General features: G+C 46.8%; 1 protein-coding gene across 3 annotated transcripts in view; it reads right to left on the bottom strand.

Moving 5' to 3' along the window:
* Window positions 1–1,271: 1,271 nt before the first annotated feature.
* LOC142583165 (homeobox protein Hox-A1-like) overlaps window positions 1,272–26,853 on the bottom strand; it is a 193,011-nt gene continuing 167,429 nt past the window's right edge. For all 3 annotated transcript variants that reach the window (XM_075693518.1, XM_075693517.1, XM_075693516.1), the window contains one exon: window positions 1,272–8,366. In XM_075693518.1, the coding sequence (XP_075549633.1) occupies window positions 8,014–8,366 (353 nt within the window). In that variant the 3' untranslated portion in view covers window positions 1,272–8,013. The remainder of the gene's footprint in view (window positions 8,367–26,853) is intronic.

Raw genomic sequence — 26,853 nt, forward strand, 5'->3', positions numbered from 1 at the left:
TGAACAAATGTTTGGAATCAACCGCTACTATACTGACCTGCCTGATGCCGGCCCTCTAGTGTCATGAAAATTTATTCTCGCAGCAGCGCAGAGTTTTGCATCGGAGATCTCCTGAATGTTTCACAATGCTATTATATTATAGCTCAAGTACTTAGCGCTGACACTGTACTGAGTTTCGATATACTTTTTTGTCAAGAATTAACCTAAGCTTTCAAACGCTCCAAGCAGGCTGACTTATTACTAACTGCGAAGTCTGGTGTGAGTTTCAGAAGTGTCTTCAGTTATATGGCCGTCAAGAACCCAAGCGTGTAATGTGCTCAGTAACGACGGATCTTACCGCATCCTAAGATATCAGACAACATAAGTTGTTTATGCTTCAGAGAATGAGCATATTTGAAAGTTTCCTTTCGCAACTTTACAAAACTGGCTTCTATCATATAGTGCGTATAACTACCAAAATCTATGGCGCTTGCTATATGCTGCATTGCCTGCTTGCCTTAGACAAAGCCACACTTCCAACCTTTACCGCCCCTGAACCGCTCTCATATTTATTTTTATTTTCTCTTACAAGTAGAAACATTATGACGAAATGCTGCAAAGAGACGCATTTTGGCGTCCTTGAAAAGCAAAATATGGTACCCGGTCCAACTTTTCTTCAACTGCAAGGAGTTTCTTTTCGAGGAAGCCTGAAATGTCACCTCAGTGCCAAATCGCAATTGTAAGGTGGATGACAGTTTGTTCTTAGGTGAGGCCTGCAACACCCTGCGGATTTCCATGCAACGTGAACAAAAAGTGTGGAACAATCGCTCAGATTGCTACCATAGTGTGTTCTTCGGGTACTGCTGGCACACGGGTAAGTCAAACAGTTCGTAAACTACAGACAGAATAGGCAGACAAGGTGCTGTTGATTTCACACCCCTGCAGTTTACGAAGGGCGAGCAGAGTACAATACGAGTAGCTAATAGCCTGTACGTAGTGTTCGTTTCTAACGTCTCTGCCGAGTTTCTGCGTCCAGCTTATGCGTGTTTGCTATGCAGACGCAGACGTGGAATTTGCATTTGCAAAGATGTCACAACGAGTCTGCACTGCATGCTTAAGCGCATCGATAAGCACGTGGAACTGTGGACACCCCCTTTTAGTGGCCAGCATCTGTCAGCTCCACACAAGCCGAGAGGAAACAGATCCGCACGCGCAGACATCAGCGACGCACGTCTACATGCGCAGTCACTGTCGCCGCATGTGCATAATGTATACAGACGAGACATTTCACGTTCTGACTTACTTTTTTTTTTATTCAGTCATCGTTTACAGAAACGCAAACGCCTCCTCGCAAAACACAATAAGTTAAAACGAGAAAGTGCACGGGACAGGTGGTGAGCAGAAAGCAACTTTACATTGAAAAAAAAAAAAAGCCGAAAGAGTAAAGTGTAGAGATAGACAGATTTTACGCGGAACAACAATGCCACCATCGGCACCAATATTCTGTATTTCCTTTTTTCCCGTCGTGCCTTCTGACAGCACAAGCGTGAACCACAGAGCTTCTAAGACCTACAACATCTGAAACATCCCGGCGCGAGCTCCATTTTTCTTTTTTTTTTTCTTTCTCTCTCTCTAAGGCGATGTGATGCAAAACCGAGAAATAAGCTATCCAAGCTCAGGCGCCGACATTCTTTTACCACTTCCCTCCTAAAATGTCGCGAAATCAGTTCACGACGTGGCGAGGACATAAGGCCTATATTCGGATACCCTGTTCGATTGTGGAGCCTCGGCAGAAGCCGATGCCGCGTGTTGGCAAAGTCGAGGCGAAAAAAACGTAAGCACCAACAACGCAAATGTGCACGGCGTGTTCAGCCTCTCCGGAGTCTCCCGAGGCTTGCAGTAGAATGCGTGTAGAAACTGTACATAAGACGTCTTTAAAACCTGTACATAATTCGGGGAATCATATGTATATATATATATAATATATATTTATTTATAGACTGCTTTATTTATATATCTAACGTGGAGCATCTAGAAGAGCGAGAGAGAGAGAGTAAAAGAGAACGGTCTCTGCGATGCTCCACGACCCTGATTTCTCCGATTGGTTTTGTCGCGTTTCCCTGTACATCCATCGCTTTGCGCATGCGTCGTGCAGCGTGCGCTACTGTCGAAGTTCTCTCTTTCCGATGCGCGCATGCGCGCGATCGGCGGCTTCAGCCCGCGCGATTCGGGCGATCGCGTTGAACGGCCTCTTATTTACACTGAGCAGTTAAAAAACACACTCGCGAACGACGTCTGTCAATGTGCATTCTCAAAGAAAAGCGAAGACTCGTCATACAGGCGTGTATCAGACCGGGCGAATTTATTGACATTACGTGCGTTCGGGGCGTGTATTGTTAAGGAGGCAGGGCGTGCTCAGGCTTTGAAAGCATCTGCCATCCCGAATGCACTCGAGTGCGTTGACGTGACAACTCTTACAATACGTGCCCCATGGCTCTCCAGTTGGTACATTGGTGTCATTAGAAAGTAAATTACGGGAGAAGCGGCCGCACGGCTGTCGGAGGACTGTCGAAATTTTGGTGCGCTGTCTCGACCGAAGGTATATCGCTCACTTTTATCAGCGTTTGCACGTTAGCTATTCTTTTTGCATGTAGCCTATGTTGTTTTGTTGGCCCGTATTCTGGGCTCCAAAAGTGGGGAAGGTGTCTGCAGTGTAAGAGGTTTGGAAACGCTATTTTCTTTTGAGCAACTGTCACACTATGCCGAGTAAAGATTTTAGTCACTGTGTACCTGTGGTGCAATCGGTAAGTGACAATTTACGACGTCCCTCCTGGTTTAGTAAAGGCAGAATGGGAGCCCTGGAAAGCGAAACGTCATCTGTAGGAGCGCGGCGCTTCGTATAGACCAAGGTTGCTGTCGTGCAAACTAATTTCGTGAAGCTTTCTCCATTGAACCAATCCTGGAGAATGACCCACTTTGGAGGCGATAAGAGAATGCTAGATGAAGCAATTCAGCAACTTGACAGAAGGGGACAATGGCCAGAATGTAACTCGCTTTACCTATACTGGAACCCTCAGTATCTGCATTAGAACATCATTAATTTCTATGTTACATCGATTATTGTTTTGCAGCGACGAGGAAATCGTTGCAAGCTGGAACTTAGAATTCAGACTGCCGAGGATAAGTGCATGTTCGAAGATTTACGCTGCAGTGACGTCAAAACAAAGCTCTCGACTCCCTGCCAATGGTTAACTATCTGCTCAGATAGTCCACGTAATGCAGATAAGGCAGGTCTCAACAACCAGCCTCATAAACTTTGTCATTCATAAGACATCTATGCAATTAAGTAAGACGCAGCCACTGCTCTCATTTCTGCACTAGAGAACAAGAACTGTACTGTATACGCACGCTAATCGAGCGAGCAATACAAGGTTCCCCGGTACAAGCCCCAAGCTTTCTTTCTTCTTTTTTTTCTTATTGATGGCTACAGTCTTCACGACTCTATATTGATGACGGCTTAGAGTGGTTGTCAGTGAACGACCGTGACCATTTACGTCATTCCCTCAGAAAGGCCAATATTTTCACCCTGGTCCTCGCACATTACAATCGAAAATGCCAAGCTGTGTCCATTCCTGCCAAAGTAGTGACACCCTGCTTTAAGGTTAGCGTTTGCGTAATCGCAAACTCAGTCGTGTGGATGTGGCATAAAGTACCTCCGAAAATATAAGATTCGCATTTAATGCAGCTTAAAACGCTTCTAAGTCAGCTAAAAATCTAATAAATATAATCAAGCGTGGATCAGCTGTCACACAGCCGCTTTTTACAGCGGATGTTCGAAGAGAGAACAGATGACGAAGTGTTGCGCGTACAGCTACAGCCTGGTCCTCCGCGTTTTGTTTGCGACAAGTGTAGCACATTTATTACCAAATCCCAAATGCTGCGTGCAGAAGTGCCTGTGGTGAAGCTGCGTGGTCAACGATCAGCCAAAGGAAGGAGTTGAGGCACAGGTTAACTCCAGCATTTTATATGAGAATGTATGAGCACAGCCGTTTCAATCTATCACCCAAATAGCCAATCTACATCCACTCCATGCGCAAGAACGATATCGGAGGTGAGCACAGACTCTTCAGTTTAGTTTGCAATATGGGCACGTTTTTGCTGCTTGGTATTTTCTGCGTGTTTATTTAAGGAACACGAAGGAAAGAACTATGATAATTTTCTTCTGCAATCAGAACCGGCTGACGAAAGATCTAGCACTCTGAAACAATTGCACGAGGAGGACTGCTGCCGTTGCACGCGTCACCACCAGGTGTTGCTAGTATAAGTATATGGTTTGTGACTTACAACAGTATAGCGCTCGGTCGCCCATGTCACTCTATCTGGAATAACTGAGTCGCTTGTGATCGGACAAGATGTCACGGCCCAGAGAAAAGTCCGAGACCCGGCAAGAACTCACGCCACGAATACTGTCCACGTGCGTAGCGTATTCAAATCGGCGGATACTTCGCGGGCGACCTTCGCGCGTTGAATGTAGATACCCTGTTCGAAACGACGACGCCAAAGCGTCGCCACGTTGTATAGTATAGCATAGACACTGTATAGAAGACACTGGTTCTGCCCCCGATGTGCACGAGAAAAATAAGGTAGCCAGAGAGCCAAAATAAAACAATAACAGCAACGGTATGTCACAAGAAATAAGAGGAAAAAAATGACGCAATGTACAAGGGTTCGTCGTCCCGGGGACGGAGAAAATAATAGAGCAGCACTTCACTTCCTGAATAACGGCGGCCGGGCCATATGCAGCGAGATAAAGAAAGAAAAAAAGAAAAATAAAGAACAAGATGGTCCCGGCAGAGAAAGACAATCAGCAGAAAACATCAGAAGAAACACACACACATACAAGTGGCATCAGAGAAAGAAAGACGCAGCCAGAATCGCATGCGTGCCAGAAAAAAAAAAAAAAAGTAAGAATGTTCGAATGGATCACAGTATGCGCACACGCTTATTTTTCATCACTGGGAGAGTCCATGCGCGTGTGCCCGCGCTCTCTCTATTTTTGTCGTCGGAGGTCCCTCGGACACACTGACACACTGGGGACAAGCAGTTCGCCGTTCGTCGCGTCCTCTGTCGGTGTCCTGTCGCCGGCTGTTCACTCACTGTCCGTTGAGGTTGGTGGGTGAGGGGGTGGGGATGCACGAGGGGTGAGGGGAGAAGGGCAGAGTGCAGCGGGCAGTTTGTAATCATCTTCCCCTTCGAGCTCAGTGCGACGGAGAAGGGACATTGCACTTTGATGAGCGAAGAAAAAAAAAAGTGGTCGCTCGGGTGAGCGTCTCTGTCTTCGGGCTTGTATGCCTTCTTGTGTTGTTTTCCCTTGAAGGCGCGCTAGCTGCTGCTGTTAGGACGCTGTGCAGACGGCCTTCGCGGATGGGCGCACCACCACGCTAGTGCCTTCTCCCACCAACATTCTCTCTCTCTCTCTCTCTCTTTCCATATAGTTATACCGAGGTAACTCAGTCAGCATGACGTTGCGCTACTGAGCACGAGGTCGCCGATTCGATCCCGACCGCGGCTTCCGCATTCCGAAGGGGGCGGAATGCAAAAAACGCTCATCTACGGGGCTTGGCGTGCACGTGAAGAAGACCCAGGAGGTCAAAACTGATCCGGAATCATTCACAACGGCGTGCCTAATAACCAGGTTGTGATTTTTGGCACTTGAAACCCCAGAATCAAATTTTTATACATTTACGCAATAGCAAAGCTGACCTCTGGTAATCATGTTCGAACATGCGTAAACCAATATCAAGATACTTCAAGGCTCTCGGGCGGCTGCTAAGTGGAGAGGCCATCAATGGAAACTCATCCGTTATAGGACTCTCCCCATTGTGCAGGTTTAGAAGAGAAAGCTTTCAGTTCTCGTGACTGGAACAGTCCCATGCCCGACAATTCGGAAATGTGCCTGTCACTTTTACCACAAAAAAAGAAGAAAAAGTAAAAAGAAGAAGTAGAAGAAGCGCAAGACCGTTTTTCTTCGAAATATAAAGAGAGTGCAACAAATCTCTGAGCTGAAAGATGAACTAACAGGTGATTTTTTTTTTTTTTCGAACGAACCATGCCACATTCACGTCATTCACATGCCCGAGTCATAATTATTTTGCAAGGTTGTTTCTTTCTGCTCAGTTGCGCGCAATGAAATACACGCACATAATGTGCGCAGAAACACTGTACTTAACGTTTTCTTGTGCCCATTCGTTATCATCATGAAGCATGACCACTCCAGCGCTCTTGCGTACGATGTTGAAGGATTTCGGCATGCAGTGCGAACATCTCTCAAGCCCTGCCATCCGCTTGAAGAAAGCAGAGCTAGTTTTCTTACAAGCTAGCATCGAATCGGACTGTGTGTCAAGAGGGCATATACGTCCCTGAAACAAGGTCTTTCTTCTTTTTTTTCCCGCACTATTTTCCTCGCTTATGTTTCAGACTTCCTACAACATCCTCGTGAAGGCGCGTTGGAAAGCGGCCGCTCGTCGCGTCTTTGGCTCCCGCCTCGCTCTTCGACCCACGCGATTCACCCACAAGCGACGGCTGTCAAGAGCGATTGGATGCGGGGCTTTCGAGAATCAAACTGGTCCTGCGATGAAATGAAGAAAACGGCAGAAGGAAAGCCAGGCGTGGCGCGTTCTATAGGACTGTGGCGCCCCCAGCACGGCGGGCGAACTGTTCCCATGCTTTCTCCGCTTTGCTTCGCTACTTGCTTATATTTCTGACACCGAAGGTTTCCCTTGTGCGCCCTCGTTGGCGCCCTTTCTCTGCTAGGCGTCACTCGAGTTTCTAATGGCGCCATTGCGGCCTACCACGCGCACCGAAGCTTGAGACGGATGGATTGTTCAAAAGTTGAGACAGATAGATTATTCGAAAAGTCACACAGAGTATTACTATAGCGTGAAAAAAAAAAAATGCTACGACGTTAGAAAAAGAGCATTGATTTAATGTTGCCTAATTCTATGCGCTGCAGTTTTTTCTTGACGCATGAATAAACGGTTTCTTCGTTTTTGGTCGAAACTCGTGACGGATAGGTAACTTGAGTTAGATGTGTTAAGCGTATGCATTCGAATATTTCGCAAGTGTTTGACGGGATGCGGATATAGGAGCCACTGAGATCACTATATGAAAATGGGCTATCTTTAAAGCGCCTGAACAATTGTCTTGTAACACGCAGCGGTTGACTTAGTAAACCTACACGGATCGTGCTGCTTTCAATGCGCTACATGGCTGGCCGCACCGTGGAACTAGTACGATGGCAGTGAAGGAAAGAGAAAGAGAGAGAGGAGAGGAAGCTAGTCGTACAGACTTCACTCATCGCAAGTGACGTATCTCTGCTAACTTCAACTTCTGCGTGTGATTTCGAAACAAATGTCACGATCTCTGCTAAATAATTCTACAGAAAATCAAATGCGCGATCAGTGGTTGTTCTTCGTTTTTTTTTTTTTTTTTGGCGAGTTATACGCTTCGAGCATGAAATTGAATTGCCGGCGTTTTTAATGTTTGGCCAATATTTTATTAATTTTCCCCTTTTAGTTTGGACCTTTCTTTGCTTTTTCGGTTTGACTCGTATTCGCCACGCCGGAAGTGGAAGAGCAGCGGCAGCACAAGCGCAGCTCCGTAGCTGCACGAGGGGAGCAGCAGAGCAGCAGGCCTATAATTCACCCGAGCTCTACACCAGAGTTGCACAGAAGCGATGCGCCTGCACTGCACCCACGTTGCACTTGCGCGGCACTTGTGTTGTACTCGAGATACACGCACGAAGTAGGCAGGCCACGCGCGGGGAAATGGCCAGCCTGGTCGAACGGCCGCCAATACGCGTAGACGAGAGAGACGGATCGAGAATCGGCGGTGGTGGTGGTGCGCCCCGGGTTCAAGGGGAGGGTTTAACGCGTGGCGGCCGTGGGCTGACACAGCTCGTGGAAGAAGGGTCTAGACACTGGCCCATGTCGTGTTTCGCCGCATGCAGGCAGCTTTGGCCGCACGCTGTGGGGCTCATTGGCTGTCCTTCTGCTGGGGCGACGGCGGCGACAGCTTTCCCGGCGATAGCGTGCCGGCCGACGCGGCCCCGTCCGGCGGTGAGGACTCGGCTGGGATGAGGCCCTCCTTCATGCGCTTCTTCTGCTTCATGCGGCGGTTCTGGAACCAGATCTTCACCTGCGTCTCGTTCAGCTGCAGCGCCGTGGCGATCTCGATGCGCCGCGCGCGCGTCAGGTACTTGTTGAAGTGGAACTCCTTCTCCAGCTCCGTCAGCTGCTTGGTGGTGAAGTTTGTGCGGCCCGTGCCGTTGGGCCCGCACGGACCGCCGGCGCCGCCCGCGCCGAAGCCGCCGTACTCGTGCTTGGGCACTGGAACGAGAGAGAGGAGGAGGCGTCGGTTGCGGCGATGGGACGAGGGCGAGCTCGCGCATGCACGTGTATATATAGAGAGTGTTAAAGAGAAAGGCAGTGCCGCCAACTACAAGTTATGCTGAGAGAGAGAGAGATAGTATGGAGAGGAAAGGCGGAGAGGTCAATTCCAGAGGAGTGTTTTGTTTGCTACCCTACACTGGGGGCAAGGAAAAGCGCGAATAGAAAGAGCAAAAGTGGGAGAGAGTGAGCACTCCCCAGACAAAGTGTAGTGCGCACAGCAGGACTAAAATCGTTCGTGAGGCTTGCGTTCCTCAGAAGCTGCAGTAGCGCACGAATGACTCTATGAGGGCGAGATATAAGGAAAGGCGGGGAGGTTAACCAGACGCACGTCCGGTTTGCTACCCTGGACTGAAGGGGAGGGGATAAATGAGTTTTAAAAAGAAGAGAGAAAGGGAGCATCAGTTGCGCACACAACTTAATGTGCACACCAAGTCCAGAGGGTGAGACATTTTATTTACAGAAAGGGCAGAGTGTTCGGTCTGAGCTGATGCGCTCTAGAAAACTACTCTGCACTGGAAAAAAAAAGCGGGGAGGGAAAGGAAATGAAAGTTTAGGAATGGGTGAAAATGAGGAAAGGAGTGAATTCGTATCTATGCACTACACAGCAGTCATGTAATAAACCCGTTCGTCCAGTCCCGTGACATGCAGGGACCCAAATCATGCTTTCGTTGTTGGACTCGCAAGTGTATAGTAACAGGCCATGGGCCGAGAACGGCATCTTAAGATAACGTATAGATAACTGAAGCAGCCTCAACCTAGCAACATCACCCCATCTACCTCAATATCTCGGTAGCAATCCGTGTATAATATATTTGTACAGAACAGACGGGGGTTTCCTGTCGACACACTTACTTCGTCATGAACGCCTGAGTCATATTTCTGGCAGTTATAGCGAGATGAGTATGACTGTGTCCACGAGGAAGCCACGAGGACCACGAGGCCACGAGGAACAAAGTGCTCGCAGCTGTCGAGATACGGACACACCAACCCGAAGACTGTGTGTGGTTTATCATGGATAGTAAGTTCCACAACCCACTTCTGATGTCCCATGTTCGCGTCTCGTGATTTGCTGCGGTGGATCAGTGGCCGTGGCGTTCTGCAGTTGAGCGCGAGGTCTTAGGTTCGACTACCGATCGCGGTGGCTGCAGTATTCTGATAGGGTGCGCATTAGTGAATGTTCTTTTTTTTTTTTTTGCTTTCTTTGAAGAATCTCATGTGGTAAAAATTATTCTTGGAGCTTTCTACTGCGCCGTCGTTTTTTAAATACGTATTCATGTATAGAGAGATGTGGCATATTAATCATAAAACAACACTACAACGTATATTTGCACAGATGAGTCATTTCATTGGCAATACTGAAAACGGGACCCTCGGTTCGAAGATACAAGAAAAATAATTACGTTACATGAGAAATGAAACAGCCCGTCAGCAGAATGAACCAATATCAGGAAGAACACAAGAGAAGCGCATTGTAACAGAGTCTTCCGAAACGCTATTCCATACATCATACTATAGAAACCAATGGAAGTGACCAAAAGTGTACATTTTTTGAAGAAGTAGGAAAATATTGATAAAAACAAGCGGCGACAAAAGTGAACATTCAAAGACCCCCCCCCCCCCCTCCCCGCCATTCTGAAAGGTGAAAAAAGAAAGCAGCTATGTTGCGAAAATGCTGAGCAGATGTATTGCTTCTGGACGTTACCGGCACTGGTGTCGCAGTCAAATGCTGCGCGTAGCATCTGTAACCTATACTGATTAAAATATCCATAGATGAACACAGGTTGACGCACGTGGTAGCGTAACAAAACGTAACAAAACGATCAAGCCTGGTTTCCAGCAGTTAATGCCTACCGAACTAAAGAAGAAAAGAACTCAGCATAAGGTGTTAGCAAAGTATAAGTATTGGCTATTGAAGAATAACGCTTGAAAAAGCTTCAAATGAAGTAGCAGTAACGCCGGACTGCTATGAACAATGCTAAAAAATAAAAAAAAAAAGAATAACTGCAGGTTGCAGCATTCCTCCGGCTCTGAAATTCTCTCAAAGTTCAGACGACTTTATTTTTTGCACGCTTGCCCATTCCTCAAATAAAGCTCGTTTACGCACCTTTAAAACAGCGATGAAATATAATTATTATTCATCAGTAATATGATGCGTGCATAGCGATTTATAATATTTCATGGCCCTGAAACCTTTTCCATAATCACTTCATTTACAGGGTATATGTCGTATGTGCTATGTGCCTCAAGACTCCTGCATATATACATATAGTCACTCATGTTTTGTTAATTGACAAATAACACGATAACTCTATTATCAAAATCATTGAATACTCGTGCTATATTAACGCACATGTGAGCATCCATTTCTTCCGATAACAGTTAACGGTTAGAAAGCTTTATTGCCCATATGCGTGGAAAGTCCGAAGCGGCGGTTTCCCTTTATCTGAAAAAATAATCTCTCTCTCTCTCTCTCATCGTTCACTCACCCGATAGTAGCATGAATCGTCTGAGCACATTCTGAAAAATTCATTAATATGCTCACAAGAATGTATCATATTTTTGTGTTTTTCGTGTCTTACTTAGCTTATTCCATTAAGTTTCCTGTGACTACAGGGTTTGTGCGTAATATTTTTTAAATATATTATCTACTTATAACTGTGCCTGTACTATCAGAGTACAGCCTTGCTTAACTCGCTGGGGCTTTATTGTTTATTGCTGTGTTGGTCGTGCGTACTTCACTGCTGCCGCATATTTGACGTCGCAAGCAGGAAGGACTGTAAAAATTAATCCTGAAGTTCATAAAAATTAAGTGGGAAAACAATATTCAAAACTCCTACCATAAAACGAAAGGCAACCGCACAAGTGAGAAAAAAAAAAACAAGAGCAATCTGTATCGTGTAGTCTTTTCAGTAACATTTGTTAACATTTCCTTTTACATTCGCAGGAGAAAAAGAATGCTTCCAACGGAGAAATCCGATAGCATAGTCAGCAAATTTGCTTTCCCAAAAATGCTTTCCGCCACGAAAGGTACTCCAGTATGGAAGCTAGACAATTCTGTGATTCTCGCGCTTCTTGGAATGGTAGCATTATAGAAAATGTACTTTTACAGCACGGGGTTGAAATTCTGAGAAGCCTGGGCCGAGGAATTCGTGTCTTTAAACAATGAAATATCAGCAGCTAGGTGGCAGAAGGAGCTACGTTTTCCAGGAACATTGTTACACGCCTAGTGTTTCAGCCCACGGAGGAGTTTTTTTTTTTATCAGAGCTGTGCACTGGAGATATCATTTTTCGGTTTGACAGTATATTCATTGTCGCTTCTGCCAAGATTTTAACCATATGTCTTGATGTTGTAACTGACTACATTTTGCAAACAATTAGGTTTTCTAGGCACCATAAAACCCAGCTTGCAGTAGTATCCCGCATACAAGCGGGGTAAATTTGAATTAGAGAAATAGAAAAAAAAAACAATACAGGCGCAATAACTAAGTATTATTTATAGTGTATATATTACTTGTTCCTTTTTGCTTGTTATGTTATGAGAGCTTTTGATTGGTAGAAATTAGGCGGTAAATGAGAGTCATTGTCCTCATACGACATTGTGGTCCTCAGCCGCTGATATGTCGACTGCATGAAGATATTCTTTTCTTGAAATGTTTAATCGATCCTGTCTTGCATTAGCCGCCTGCGTCGTACTACCATCACAGATTTCCTTATCTGATCGCACCATCTAATCCTGTGCAGTCATTGATTACTTGTTCCTTCTCTTGTCACCCATTCTGTTACCCTCATAATCAGTATGCTCAGCTGCCCTTCGCCATTTCACGTCCTGTTGAAATTTGATTTCTTCCTCTTAATAACAACTAGAATATCAGCTATAACACAAGTTTGCTCTCTATATAATTCAGATTACCGTAATTCAATCTTATGACGTTACACCTATAGTTCTATCTACTTTTTATCTTACAGTTTGCAGCGCCCTGCATTAGCATTGGGAGAATTCACTGATTGTATGCTTTTCTTTTCAATGAGATATACGAAAGTGGACGGTCTAGACTTGGGAGTCCAGGGTCCAGGGTTTTCTTGTGACTTAGATAAATGTACTCTTGCACGGATTAAAGACGCTCACTGCCGTTCTTGTTTCCTTGCCAGGCTATTAAGCATCACCAAAATATTTTGAATATTTAGTCCTCAAACCTACCCTTAGATATTGCCAATTAAGGCCTTCATTCATTTGTTGCAAGTCATCTCCAGCGTTGTTGAACCAGACAGTGTAATCTATGGGCCGCTGGTTGCTGAGATACGTTCCCCCGTTGATCATCAGAAGTAATCCACTCCAGTTGAATGTTTTGAGTAGTTCTTACAAGCATGCGATCATTAGAACTGGAGATATTGTGTATTCTTGCCTAACAATATTTTTGACAGTTCTTTCACTTGTGAAAAATTGTGGCGGCCGTGGAATCTCTCCGGATATTTACCAAAATATTTAGGTATGCCTCAGTTAATAGGCAATGCTTCCATGAATGTGGTGTCTCTATTTAATAGAACTATATTTTATTATATAAGTGAAGGCCAGATATAGGGGTTGGTTATATTCCGAGGACATTTTAATTACCTGGCTAATGACGTAGGTCTGATAAACTGTTGATTATTATTTCTAAGGCTATCTTGTTTGCTCGGTTTGTTGAACCCAGGTGTTACCATGGCTCCCTTAGAAATTACATTGGTGAATATTTTGCAAGCTAATGGGCCTATAATTCTTCGATTTTTGACGTCTCAGTTCTTACAGATTAATATTATAGTCGCATTTTTTTTAAATTTCTGGCGCATTTGAAGCCATGAGGCTCGGCGAACCCCATGGTCGCATGCATTTCGAGCACAATATCTCGCCATCTTTTATCCCAGTCGCTGTTATTTCATCCCTTTTTCTTGCACGTTTTTCATTGAACATGTTTTACGGAACCACTCTAAACTCACCCTTCGTTATACACAAACAAAACTTCCACTTTTTTCCAACTACGTGCAAGCATTCTTTCGTGGTTGTTCTCAATACTATGCAATTCAGTATAGAATTCCTCTGATATCATTATTATATCGTCGCAGTCGCTGATGACATTTCCCTTGTTATCTCTGACCCCACTGACAGTTTTGACAGTTCAGCCAATTCTGTTCAGCCAATTCTTTCCGCAACCTTCACCAATATATGCTCTGGTTTTCCTGGAGTCGATGCCGTAATCCACAGTGGCGTTTTACCCAGACTGCAATTTACCAATACAATGTCGTCATACAACGTATCTTACATGTATCGCACACAACGCACCTGAAAATTAGCTTCAATAATGTTAATATAGGAATATAGTTTCCTACAAAAATACACAGCACACTTGTGCGACTATGCAAAATTACAACCCAATTTACAGCGAAGCTAGCAGTTGCAATAAGAATTTCAGTTGCCTGTAATTAAACCACATACTTCAATGTATTACCCGCATATGACTAGCCCGTTTGAAACCTTGCCCGCATATAACGACTTCGGGCACTTCAGGAATATTTTACAAAGCCAGTAACTAATCCTCACATATTTTACTTCGCGAGAACAGTGACCATTATGTTCCCCTAATTTTCGATAAATTTGATCTCCGTGGCTTTCGTAGTTCTCCCATGGCATCGGACTAAATGCGGTGTTGTTCATAAAACACACCTACAACGCTCCAAATCGCTTGCATACATAACATACTGCTACGGCCGTAACTATAGTACACTTCTAACTTTGCGTACGCATAACAAATAACGAGCTCCTTGTTTTAGTGAAATGTAAACTTGGTGCAACGTAGAATTTTCACGAAACACTGGGAAACAGCGCTAAATGGCCATAGAACACTTTCGAGCACTTGCTGAAGGACTTTTTTTTTTTTTTACCACGACTGTATTCATTCCACGCCCGTTTACCTTCGCTCACACATTTGTCGTAACGTTCCCCCACTTTTCGATAAATTTGATCTCGATGACATTTGCAGTTCCGTCAAGGCAACGGGTTTCGCCAACGGGTTTCGCCAACGGGTTTTGCCAGGGCGACGGGTCTTCGCCGCTCGTAAAACAAACTCATTATGTTAAGGACTGGCCGTTTGCGTGCACGCACGTAATTTATTGCAAAGCTGACACCGTTTTGAACTTTCTCACGCATTATATCCACAACTTGGCTCTTACTTTCACCAAGCATAAACAAGGTGCCTCGTTCAGTTAACAGAGGACATCAGGTAAACAAACTGCGAACCTTGTATTACGCATGCAAAATAAATAAATAAATAATAAAAAACAAGGATTCAGTAAATATTTGGAATGCTCCTAGTTGAAGCAGGAAAATGAATGTTTCGCCTCAGATTACAAATAGCATGCTTCTCATTTTCACCGAATTTTACTCCGCTGTCTTGCGCAGTTCTCTTAGGACTCTGGGAAACATTGTGAATAACATCAGTATGACACCTCGAAACGCCTAAATGAGGCATTTTATGCAAAGGCTGTAATTACCGTACATAAGTAAAATATTTATCGTTCGTCGCTCTAAACATGCTTCCCACTTCAACAAAATATAAACAACGACAACGTGCCTCGCATACATAGATCACAAATGAGATGGGGAGAAAGCCTCTGTACATGCCTCCTATGAGGCGTAAAAAGTTGGAAGACAAGTTCGCAGTAATTATTTCCAAAGCACGTAATTAACCTACACACATCGAACTTTCGGTGTACTGTATATCCATAGAATGGCCCCAATTGCCTCTAAGTATCACATCGTTGCCATTTGCAGCCCTCCTAGATAAACGGGGACACTTTGTAAGCGTTTCATATATTAAGCCTCTGAACAGGCCTCTTATTCGCCTCAAACAGCGCCTTTAAAAGCCGGAAAGGAGGGCTTAGCAGATCTCATTTTACGGCTAACACACACACTTCAGGATTTGTCTCCAGATTGCCCTAACATTCCCCACATTTCCTCAAGATATTAACTTTGTGTGCGATCTCTCTTTTTTTTTTTTTTTCAGATAACCGTCAACACTGGCATACAGCGCTTTTAAGCGCTTCTAGTTGCACTGTACAGATCCGCTGTAAAATTACTAGATAGAGCTCTGGAGGTCGTGCCTATGGATGCTGTAAGCATGGCGGTTCGTCCTTCCGGCTTCAAACGGCTTTCTGACTTTGCTCAGCCACCTTTGACAAACTGGACAAGCGCCCAATGACAGAAAACAAGATCCTTGGAAGCTGGCCTACGCGAACATCAGCGCGATCGGCTATGAAGGCGCTGCTGCGGTATTTAAAAGACACTGGACTTTCTGACAGATTGTGACTTCATTGTGTGACGCAGGATTGTGCGGTGACACCGCATAACACTAGGATCGCCTTTCCGGGCTGCGTGACAGTACCCACAGAAACAGTTTGTGTGCACGTGCATGTGTGTATGATTTGATTTTTCTATATTTCTTTATTTTTTATCCTTCTCTCTCTCACCTATCGCATCCCCTCGCCCCTCCCCCAGTACAGGGTAGCCAACCGGAGATAATCTCTGGTTAACCTCCCTGTCTTTCCTTTGCCTTTCTCTTTCTCTCTCTCTTTCTCACTTTGAATGTTGATGATTTTCACCACCACCACCACCACCATCATTATCATCATCATCACCATCATCATCATCTTCTTCTTCTTCTTCTTCTTCATCATATTTTTACGTTCACTGCATGACAAAGGCATCTCCCAGCGATTTACGATTGCCCCTGTCTTGTGCCAGATGATCCCAATTTGTGCCTGCAAATTTTCTAATTTCGCATAACATGACATCAAGCTCTTCATATCAAGATGAACTACGGGCTGTCCAGAGGGTCCGCGATGGCGCCATAAGGCTCGGCCTGACGGTGCCGACGTGAACGCGGTCCGAGTCGATTTGAAAAGACCGGGCTTCAGGACCCTAATAAAGTTTTGTGAATGAATGAATCAACCTACTGTTGCGACTAGGGTGGCGTTTAGGGCCTGGAATCCACCAAGCCCATCGACTACTTTCTTTATTGATTCTTTATTGATTTATTTAAGACAACGAACAGATTGTCTTAGGGGATTGTCGACGTCAAGTTGTAGAAAATGAATCAAGAGGGTTTATTTAGCTTAGTTACACGACTTCAGTGCGAAAGCCCACTCCATGCAGGAGCAAGTTAACGTCTCAGTTCACATCAGGACCCTTCTCTCCACACTCTCGAAAAAGTATCTGCTTTTAATCCCGTCGTTTTCCCTAGGCGAGTCGACTAGGGAATCTGAAGACTGTCCAGCAGCAAGTCACCATCGTCGACTCTGTTGCGATACCACGCCCAGGCTACCCATCACCCGCAGTAACTCCGCCCCGAAGAAACATGGTTGTAGTTTGTGCCAAAAGAAATCATCCCGCGACACCTGGTTCGTTGGTTGTGGCCCACCCCGTCCTTTGTTCAGTCTGCAAGGTGAAGCGCGGGCTGAGGGCCTTTTGGGGAATCCTGCAGCAGCCGAAATACACGCTGTCTTTCTACTCGTCTAATTAACTGCGCTTATCCATTAATGACGGGGTTCCCTCTCCTTCATCCTCTTCTTTGGTTTCTAGGTAATGGGGGTGGGGGGTGGGGTTGAGACGTAACATTACACAACTTTTATGCAGTCATCGACCGCGCTTTCCTTCCCTGGCACCCATTCCGTAACGCTAATGGTCACAGAATCTGCCCTACGCTTTACGTGGCCTGTCTAGCTACATTTTGTTCTTTTACTGTCAATTAAAATATCGGCTGTGCCCGTTTGCTCTCTGATCCGCACTGCTCTCTTCCTGTCTCTTAGGGTTACAGCTAGCATTTTTCGTTCCATCATTCTTTGCGCGGTCCTTAACTTGTTCTCGAGCTTCTTTGTTAATTAACATCCAAGTTTCTGCCTCATATGTCAGCACCGGTATAATCCAATGATTGCACACTTTTCTTTCAACGATTGCAGTAAGCTCGCAGTCAGGGACCTTAACACTTCAATAACAGGTCATGTTCAAAATGCAACAATTTGCAATGATTACGATTGTATGAAGACACCAATTGCCCTACGGTGTTTCAAAAACTACGAGTGCTTGGAAGTTTAGAAAGATAAAGCAATATAATCGACAATGTCCCAAGGACGCTTGAAGCCACAAGTGCGAAAGTTAGACAGATTCATGTACTAACCGTCGTACCCGGGGTATAACTGAACGATCGCATCGGCAGGAGTCCTCTCGGCATATGCGTTTACATTTTCGCTCTTTGTGTTCGCGTTGGCGCGCATTCCTTTCAGTAACATGAATCTCTACCGATTTGCTCAAATTTTAGTCATGCTAAACTTCCCTCCGACAGTCTTCTTAGGAGAAACTATGAATATAAGAACCCACAAGACGTAAGAATACTAGCAAGGTTTACCGTTGCGCTTGAACTCCTCGGACGGTGTGTTCTAACTACAGTAAAACCTGGTTAATACGTATACCAGCTTAATAAGTAATTCCGGTTTATATGATAGTTGCCATGCATCCCCCACCCTGTCGCCATTGAACCTATAATGAATTGCCTGACCGCTTAAGCCATAGTCGCTTGCCGCATGCCAAAAGGTCGGTGCGTAGCTACGCCGTATTGCCTCACGCAAACCCTTATGGTAGTGCGTTAAATGCTTTTGCATTGAAAAACGCAGTACTTAGGTACAAGGTCGTATTACCATATATATATATATAAGGTCGCGCGCGCATCTATGCCGTATATGTACGGCATCGTTAAATTTCCATTGTCGTACATGCGCAGAGTATTATATACGCGACGAGCACTATGAGGTATATATAAAGTGTTCCACGAGGGTCGCTATATGCCAATGCGCCCTACCAGAGCGCCTGTGCACTCTGCTTTTGACGCCATGATACTTCGACCAAAATTTCCATTGCCAAGCACTGGCGTGACGAAAGCGGCGACTTCAATATCACCGCAGCTGACTCGGGAGCATTCTCATTAGATTCTATGGCAATCGGGCAAGGCAGCCTGACGTCATGGATCGAAGTGCACCGGCTTTACGCTGTCTATAGGAGGTGTTGTATCTGCAAGCTCAATGTTGCATGCTAACGCTTATAACGCGCGCAGAAGGCGTATAAAGCGTGACATGTCACGTTTTATACGCCATCTGTGCATGTTAGGCGTTAGCATGTAACACGCATATAGCGACCCTCCTGCACGGTTCGACAATTCGTCATGTACTCTGTCGAGGCACTGTCGCGCCATATTCATTTGATGTGTTCAAATCTCCTTAATTGGGTATGCGTGGTTGTGTTCACGATTGAGCGTTTGAAATCGTTATGCGTCTCCTAATTAGCACTGCATCGCGTGATGCTGCGCCGATATTACAAAATGCCGTTCTTCTGGGCACTTCGACATGCAGGCGAACGCGCGGCACGGGAAACGAGTCGCTATATTTTAGCTCCCATGCTTGCGCCACCACCTTGTCCTTCTTGAGCCTGCGTAGCGGAAGTATGGTTCAGCCGTGTCTGCAGTTGCTGTGCCGCGCAAGGGCGCACCGAACGAGGAAAACACGTGACTATCGGGAATTAGCACCGTCGCAGCAGCTCATATATTTCGCCACGCAGACAAACGGAATCACGCTCGCTGGCTTCGCCGCAGCGTCCCTGAATAGATGTGCGGTGCAGCCGACGCAACACAGCTACTGACTGTGGCTGTGTACAGAGCCGGGAGAAGCACCCCGCTGTGACTGCTGCTATATCTGAACATGCATTCATGCATGCACGACCAATGAGCGTGTCGTTGCGAGTTTACGATGTGGCTCACGGGCCCTTTCTATATTTACCGGGTGCATGCGCTTGAATTTCGCAGTTCAAGGTTACGGTAGCGCGTCCCGTCACGTGTTTGGCCAGTTTCCTCTCGGTGCAGCAGATTCGCGGACTATAGGAAGAACAACATCCGGACGGCGCTGTAAAACAGCGGCTTGCTGCAGCAACGCCGGGAGTTTTCTGCGCTTCATTTACATGGCGGGTGAACAACACTTTCCCAATGCACAATCCGGCGGCGTTATATGCTGCTTCCGGCGAGCATGTTTACCGGCTACGCCACGCATAATGAGCAATTGCAGCGCCACCAGCGGCAGCAAGCGACCCAAGCACGCAAGCCACTCACCATTGTTGCGTAACAGACCATCATCATGCTCTGCAGGTGCAAGGACATTACCCACATCCACCCTCGCTTTCGTGATGACTGCATTACGATAATAACTGTTAAGGAAGCTTTTTTTTTTCATATTTAGTGGCGTTCGTTATGTGCTTCAATTTCAAGTCTATCATTTACACATCTATCGGCAGATATTAATAGGAAATATAATTCTGTTTGTCGCCACTGTCCCCGTCGTCATCGGTATCATCGTCATGGATGATAACAATGCCATCTATGTTATTGGCAACGTACGCCCTCCATGTCGTTATCTTCCATGTACGGTGGGCCAGGTCATCACTCTTTTGTGTAGCACTCAACTAATAAGGGCTATCGATCGTGCCTATGTACCTGCGCAATTTCTTCTAAATGAGTGTTTCCTTTCTTTGTGAAAACTTGTTCCTTCCGTTCTTAAACAATATGAAATTTTCAGAAGGGAGTGGACCCTCGCAGGTCAAGCACTGTGGTGTTCGCCAGACCACGATGTACACAGACGGATAATTTTGGGGGCCAGGTAATCATCTACATTTGAGATGTTTGTTGTACGCATCAGGATGAAAAAAATCAACAGCAAGTAGATGTTCCCTGCTGAGAAGTACAGAGCGACTACAACCTTCTGATCGAGGATTAAAGGCGACTTATATTGATTCCAATGTATACTATAGCGATGCTAAGATGCTCCGCGCTTTCGCGGTATGTTCGCATATAAATGGATCGCGCAAAGATTGGCTGCGCTGGAGCTGTCAAAAATTGTTAATGTTTCAGCGATGCGTCTATGTGGCAGCTGCGGCAGACTTCATGATAACAGCGGCATCCCTAGAAAGTAATTAGGGACAAATAAAAGAAAAAGAAAAACTAAGGTCGGTTACCTTTTTGTGACACTCAATACGTGCAACTTTCTGTGTCAAAATCTCTCTCTCTCTCTCTCTCTCTGCCTCGCTTTCTCTTTGATTGGGAAATATCTGACCAAGAAGGAAAGCTGCTTAACGTACACGGACAACTCCGCAAATAAATTTTGCCGGCATTCACGTCGTCGCCCTCCTTGACCCGCCGAGAGCTTTCGTTGACTACCTTCTTTTTTTTCTTTTTTTTTTTTGTAGAATGGACAGAATGTGAACGACAGGCACAGCCTGTGGTTAAACTACCCAAGATGCAGTTTCCTGCCTCCGCGCATGCGCGCCCTCTGAACAGGGGAGGGTCCCGAGCTCGACTGGCGGGCACGTGTAACAACGCCCTCACTGGCGGCGGCGGCGGCGAGCACACAGACGCAGGCAAGCCACATGTGCCCCGGCATACGGCGCAGCCATTGGCTGGCCGGGCGGGCGCGTGAGCGTAGCTTATGGGATGCTCGCGGGAAGCCAAGCCGCGTCGCGGGAGAGCCCCCCCGGACGTGGCCGTGGGGACACGCGGCGCCATGACTAATGGTCTGCGCCTCTTCTCGATAAGCTTCCTCCGTGCGGCCGGACTTGGACGCGCAAGGCCGGCCGCGACGACGCCGACGCCGCCGCGAAATGCCGCGCGAAAGATGGATTTCCCCGACGAATGCGCGGACCCCCCAGCCACTGGATTGTGGATCACGCCGACGGAATGAAGGATCTGGGGTCGCATCGCGCAGGTCGCCGAGCTTCGCCCATGCAGCCGATACGCACACGCGCGCGCGCACGGCTGGGTGCTGGGAGTATGGATGCGAAGAAGCGATCTGAAGAGGAAGCGCGATCGCGAAGGCGCCGCCGTTGGGCATCTCGGATATTATAAGAAGCGAAAGACGCGTATGCACACGTTGGAGAGAGCCAGGCCCAAACTGGCCAGTCTGGTTTGCCTTTGGTGGCTGATGTTGCTGCTGCGACTGGTAAAGAAACTTTGAAGTGCTATCGCGGGCATCGGCACTGTAACAGTCACAGGTGCGAGGTGCATACATAATAACCTTACGACCATAATGGACATGTGCGGGCACATCAGTTGGTTTGTCGTCTTTACGTGTAAGTTATGCGGCGCGCAGGTACGAAGGACGAGATGCACTTAAGGACAATTGCTTGTCCCGTTTGTTTCCGTGTTTCCGTGAACAATGCATAACATACAAGTAAACAAGTCTGAGGTTCGTGTTAGCCTGCACTAGCACCAGTGATGAAGTTTCACCGCAGTTTCTCAAAGGTTCCTTCTTCAAAGAGTTTTGCAATGCGACTGACCGACTGACACGCCATGGTTCACAGCAGAGCCAGTGTTTCATGAAGTTTGCCGAAACGTTTACAGGCGCATTCAAGGACATGCATATATTGCATGCAGCTGATATATTTAGCTCTGAATTTGACATGCGACTTTGCCATCGCTAGGAAGTTGCGCCTTATGCCCCCTTCATCTACAAGCTGAAGAATTGCGGGTTTTCTGTAGGAACGCTTCGTATATACAGTATAGTATATAGCGCACTCAGTGAAAGTGTTAACGGTTTGGTGCGAACACGTGAACCATCTGCATACAGTGCCCAAAACATCTAAACTTCACGGATGAGATCTATAAGCGGCTCCCTCTGTCAACAAACTGGGCCCATATATAGCCGCTTCCATTGGAGGTCAGCATAACTACAGTACCATCCGGGTCATTCAGTACTTCTTAAGAAAGGGGGGTATTGAAGAACATTGGTAACACTCTCAAACTATAAAAAAAGAACGCCATTGAAACAGTCTGCTGGTCAAGCTACTGCCAGAGAACGCGGCGTTCGAGTTTAATGGTATTCAGGAATGAGCAAGTTGGTTAGCTGCATATGTCTTGAATCAAAGCGAGAAGGATACACACACACTATGTCATGTTGCTAAATTCTTTCTTCCCATGGAATTGAGGAGTAAAAGTTTCAAAAAGCAATTTTCTTCTCCCATGAGCGGGTATAGATGGCTGGTTCTGAGGCCTGCCAGAGGCCGGACGGTGTCGCACATTATAATGTATGGAACTCTGACAAGAAATCAATTATAAAAGTTTCGGTTTTCGAAAACAATCTTGAAGTTCTCTCGAGCGACGAGATTTATGCTTATCATCACGGTGACCTCTCGGTCGAAGTCGTCAGACGTTCGCTATCGAATTGCAATTCGATAAGTTAGTGCTCGTGTATCGCCACGTTATGATTTACAAGTTGTGCCAGTTCATTTTCTCGCACAGCGGTTTTAAAGGTGTTGTCATCCCTGTACCGACACATGGCGGAATAAGGATACAAAAATCACCTGTTGCAGCATCTAAGTCACCGGTGCACATGGCGATCGGCTGAGTTATAGCAGACCTCGGTGTGAGTTCGAACATCTGCAGCACTTAAAGCTCTAATCGTGCTTTGTTCTATGCTTTCCTCGGCTCTAATGGCCGCTGGCCCACCATAAACGTACCACCGGCATTTCACACCATAAATTAATTTGCAGCAATCCGGGCCGGTACAGTGCGAAGCAACTTTATTAGGAATGCCTGCTGAAGGTTAGCCTTCCCCTGTAAGGAAAGGCCGGTACAGTGCGAAAATTCCTTATGACCCTTTCCCTATTCCTTCCCTGTTATCCAGCGCTCTTTGCCGGCCGACCCTGGAGTATGACGAACCGTGAGAAGGAACAGAGCCGGAATGACATCGTTGCCACAATTAAGAACTTATATGCTGCTCGAAGCTCTCTATATATGTGCATGGGCGCAGCAAAGCTCGTTATAATCAGCGGCTTGGAGCATACCATCATCGGTGTGGAGAGAGGCAAAAAGAGAGAAGGCAGGGATGTTAAGCAGAAAAGTGATTGCTTGGCTACCCTATGCCATGAGAACGGAAAAGAGGGAACCAACTATAATATAGAGAGGGTGAAATCAATGAGGAAGGGGTAAACGCCCAGAGGCTTCCCTAAACCTGAACGCCCTTCAAGTTGCGTATAGCATCCAGAGACGCCGCGACCGCACGCGAGCACCAACCACGTGCACGTCACGACCATCCGCGGAAATAACGAGCCTATGGCGGTTGCGGCTGCAAGGACGGCCACTGCGCAGACAAGCCAAATCAAGCGAGCCCCCACTTATCGCCCGCTGGAGCCACAAGAGCCGCTGAGGCCGCGGGAGAAGAAAGGAGGGAAGTGGAGTGGGAGGGTGGCATCCAGCGGGCTCAATCCTTTCCGCCGCAGACGTGCCAGGAATTATGGGCGCCCATTAGGAGCGGCATCTGCTGCGGGTTCCAGCCCCTCGCCTCACCGCAACACTTTTAGCGCAAGCACGCCGCCAGCTACTGTATCCTAAAACGGTGCATCGCTAGCGTGAACCGCAGCCGACGTCAGCCAATGTAGGATTGAATTCTCGGGCTAAGCGGAAGCACGGAGGAGTGGCTGTCTCGATTGGCCGGAGCTGCGGACATCGTACAGTTCGGCGTCCTGATTCGTCGGTCGACCACCAGCTACCTTCGAGTGCGATCAGCTTTCCGTGTTCGACAGCTGCAGCTCGTCTTGCTTTGAGCGCTGCTCTCGCCTGTACAACAGTGCACGGTATTAGTGAGACAAGGGGCAACAGCGGGCTGGCGGTGCCGGGATGAAGAAACGACGCGTGCCAGCGAGCTTGTACCCAGTGCCAGCGGGAGGTTCTTTATGGCCTCTTAGAGATGCTGCTCCCTAGGCTGGTACACTGCCTCTACCTTGCGCACTAATTCTGTCGTGAGAGGGGCTCGGGACTCGAGCGTGTAGGAGAAGAACCCGAGACCGTTTTCCAGCTCGCCTCCCCCCTCAACCGCGCCCGGTGCCTCCCCCTTTTCTTTAGAGGCACGAAGCGTTTGGCACGCTCGATTAATCAAGACGACGGGGACGACGGCTGCGCGTGAAACACCCCGCGACGGGGGTCGCCCCGGAATTAATCAAGCCGGCGCGACTCCGAGTCGCTCTCCGGGGCGAAGGTACTAACGGCGAGGCAGATGGCCTGTTGCTCAGTAGTTAAGTGCAATGATTTCATTCCCGTGCGAAGCTGTCCAATAAAGATGGCGCTCGTGAACAGCCAGGTGCTTGGTCGGCGTCATAAGTTTGCGAAACCGCGGGATTTGAGAAAACAGTTTCACTTCCTTACTTAAGGTATATATTGTCTGTTATTACATACTTATTAATATCATTAAACGTTTAACTGATCTGTTGCTATCATGATTTATTGTCTTTTTTCGTTTGTTCTTTTGTTTTTTGCTGCCAGAACACAGACGAAAAAGTAGCAGTGGTGCTCTCTACCTGGATCTCTTTACAGCTACTCATTTATAGAACAAAACATAATAGAATTTGTATATTTCCGTAGATTGGGCCCCAAGCAGCCTCGCGTTCGTATTTTGAGCCTGCACTATAAATATCTATGACGTGACACCGCGTGGTGACCTGTACCACGCAGAAGGATAAACACACGTCGTAGCTGAAGCGGGTTTACACGAGCAGTAACTTCTACGCCACGTCTGCCACAGATGAGGGTGACCTCAGGCCGTTAAACAGCGTAATTGTTGTCGGTTTGCCCATGCAATGCAACGTTATGCTGGTGGCAACCTTCGTGTTTGTGTTGTCGAAAGGTGAAGGAGATTCCTAGTAATTGAAACTGGCGGTAGATTGGCACATACCATCAAGGGTAACTGGCCGACAAGTGAGGCCGACACATTTAAAATAAATAAGAAGAAAAACGAAGCCTTTATAAAATTTGTCACATTGCCTTGCACGGGTACGCGAGAGCACATCTTTCCTCCGCGGCAAAGAGCCAGGAATGAAATGGGCAAATTTATAGCATTTCACTAACCGCTTCACGTAGATTCCAACATGTGCGTCGGTTCCGCGTGATTTTGTCTTCGTTTATGTTTTACGAAAGTTGTATTCAACGCTTGTGTGCACTGTTTAATATTCATTATGCAGCTACGCTTACGTAGCGCCGGCCGCGCAATCATTATTGTTTCTTCTTTCTGTTTTTTTCTATGCCCACTATAATTTCTGAAGATTCGGTGCTGTGACTGCATGAGGCATATACATACTTTGTATACCGGCGGGATAGGAAAGCGCTCCAAGGAAGGAAGGAAGGAAAAAGTGGGGAAGGAAAGGCAGGGAGGTTAACCAGTTTAGCTTAACCAGTTTGCTACCCTACACCTGGAAGAGAGACGGGGGCGATGAAAGATGGGGAAGGGGAAGAGAGAGAGCACATAGCACAGCACACACACAACGTCCGTTAGAGTCTATCAATCTGGCATGGTACGTGATATCACTGTCCCAGCCGCTTGTCCAATCCCGTCTCTTTCAAAAACCGAAGTAGTCCCTTCGTCACCTTCACCTGCGATGTCTTCTGTCGGCGGCATGTGAAAATCGTGTCGAGGGACAATGGTCTAGTGTCAAGGTGTGCTAGAACGGATGCCAGTGACTGTCGCTGAACATTATATATTCAGGACAGTCGCACAGAATGTGTTCCAGCGTCTCCTCGCAAAGACATATATAGAGAGCGTGATCTCCTGTGCAAGCACTCGAAGTTTGCTAGCTGCGTCGGATCGTGAAAGCGATATGGCCTCTTCTTGTGCGTCTTGAAGAGCTGCCCGAGCGGCATTATCGGCGTTTTCGTTTCCACTGACGCCGCAGTGACTTGGCAGCCACTGAAACGTCACGTGGTGTCCTTTCTCCTGTGATGTATGGAGTAGGCATCTAATTTCGAATACGAGCTGTTCGAATGGCGCGCGACGCAGAGCTGATAGTACAGATTGTAGGGCTGCATTTGAGTCGCTGAAGATTGACCATTGTCGAGGTGGCTCCCGATTGACGAAACAAAGTGCAGCGCGAAGAGCAGCTAGTTCTGCAGATGTTGATGTTGTAGGGTGGTCAGTCCTAAAGCTGATGGTAATAGCTTTTACTGGGGACAACCACAGCACCGGACGAACACTGGATGTTTGTGGAACCATCAGTATAAATGTGCTCACTGTCCGCGTACCTCTCGTGCAGGAGAAGCAGAGACAGTTGTTTCAGCACAGGCGACGACAGTTCAGACTTTTTCCCTATTCCTGGTACACTGAGATGGAAAAGTGCTCCAAAGTCATTGTTTTAGTCTAGACGGAACATGTTACGTTATAAGTGCGTCTTGTGGAACACTGAACAGCTGCCGGCTAGGAATAACTATCGAATGCTGAAGAAAGTCGGCAAATAATGCTTCAGATGACGCTGGTTGCGACTGTAAAGCTAAATTTTTCGACCGCGAAAGACACGTACAAATTTATAAACCACGGATCGGAG

This window comes from Dermacentor variabilis, chromosome 5 (genome assembly GCF_050947875.1).
Source record: "Dermacentor variabilis isolate Ectoservices chromosome 5, ASM5094787v1, whole genome shotgun sequence".
Lineage (NCBI taxonomy): Eukaryota > Metazoa > Arthropoda > Arachnida > Ixodida > Ixodidae > Dermacentor > Dermacentor variabilis.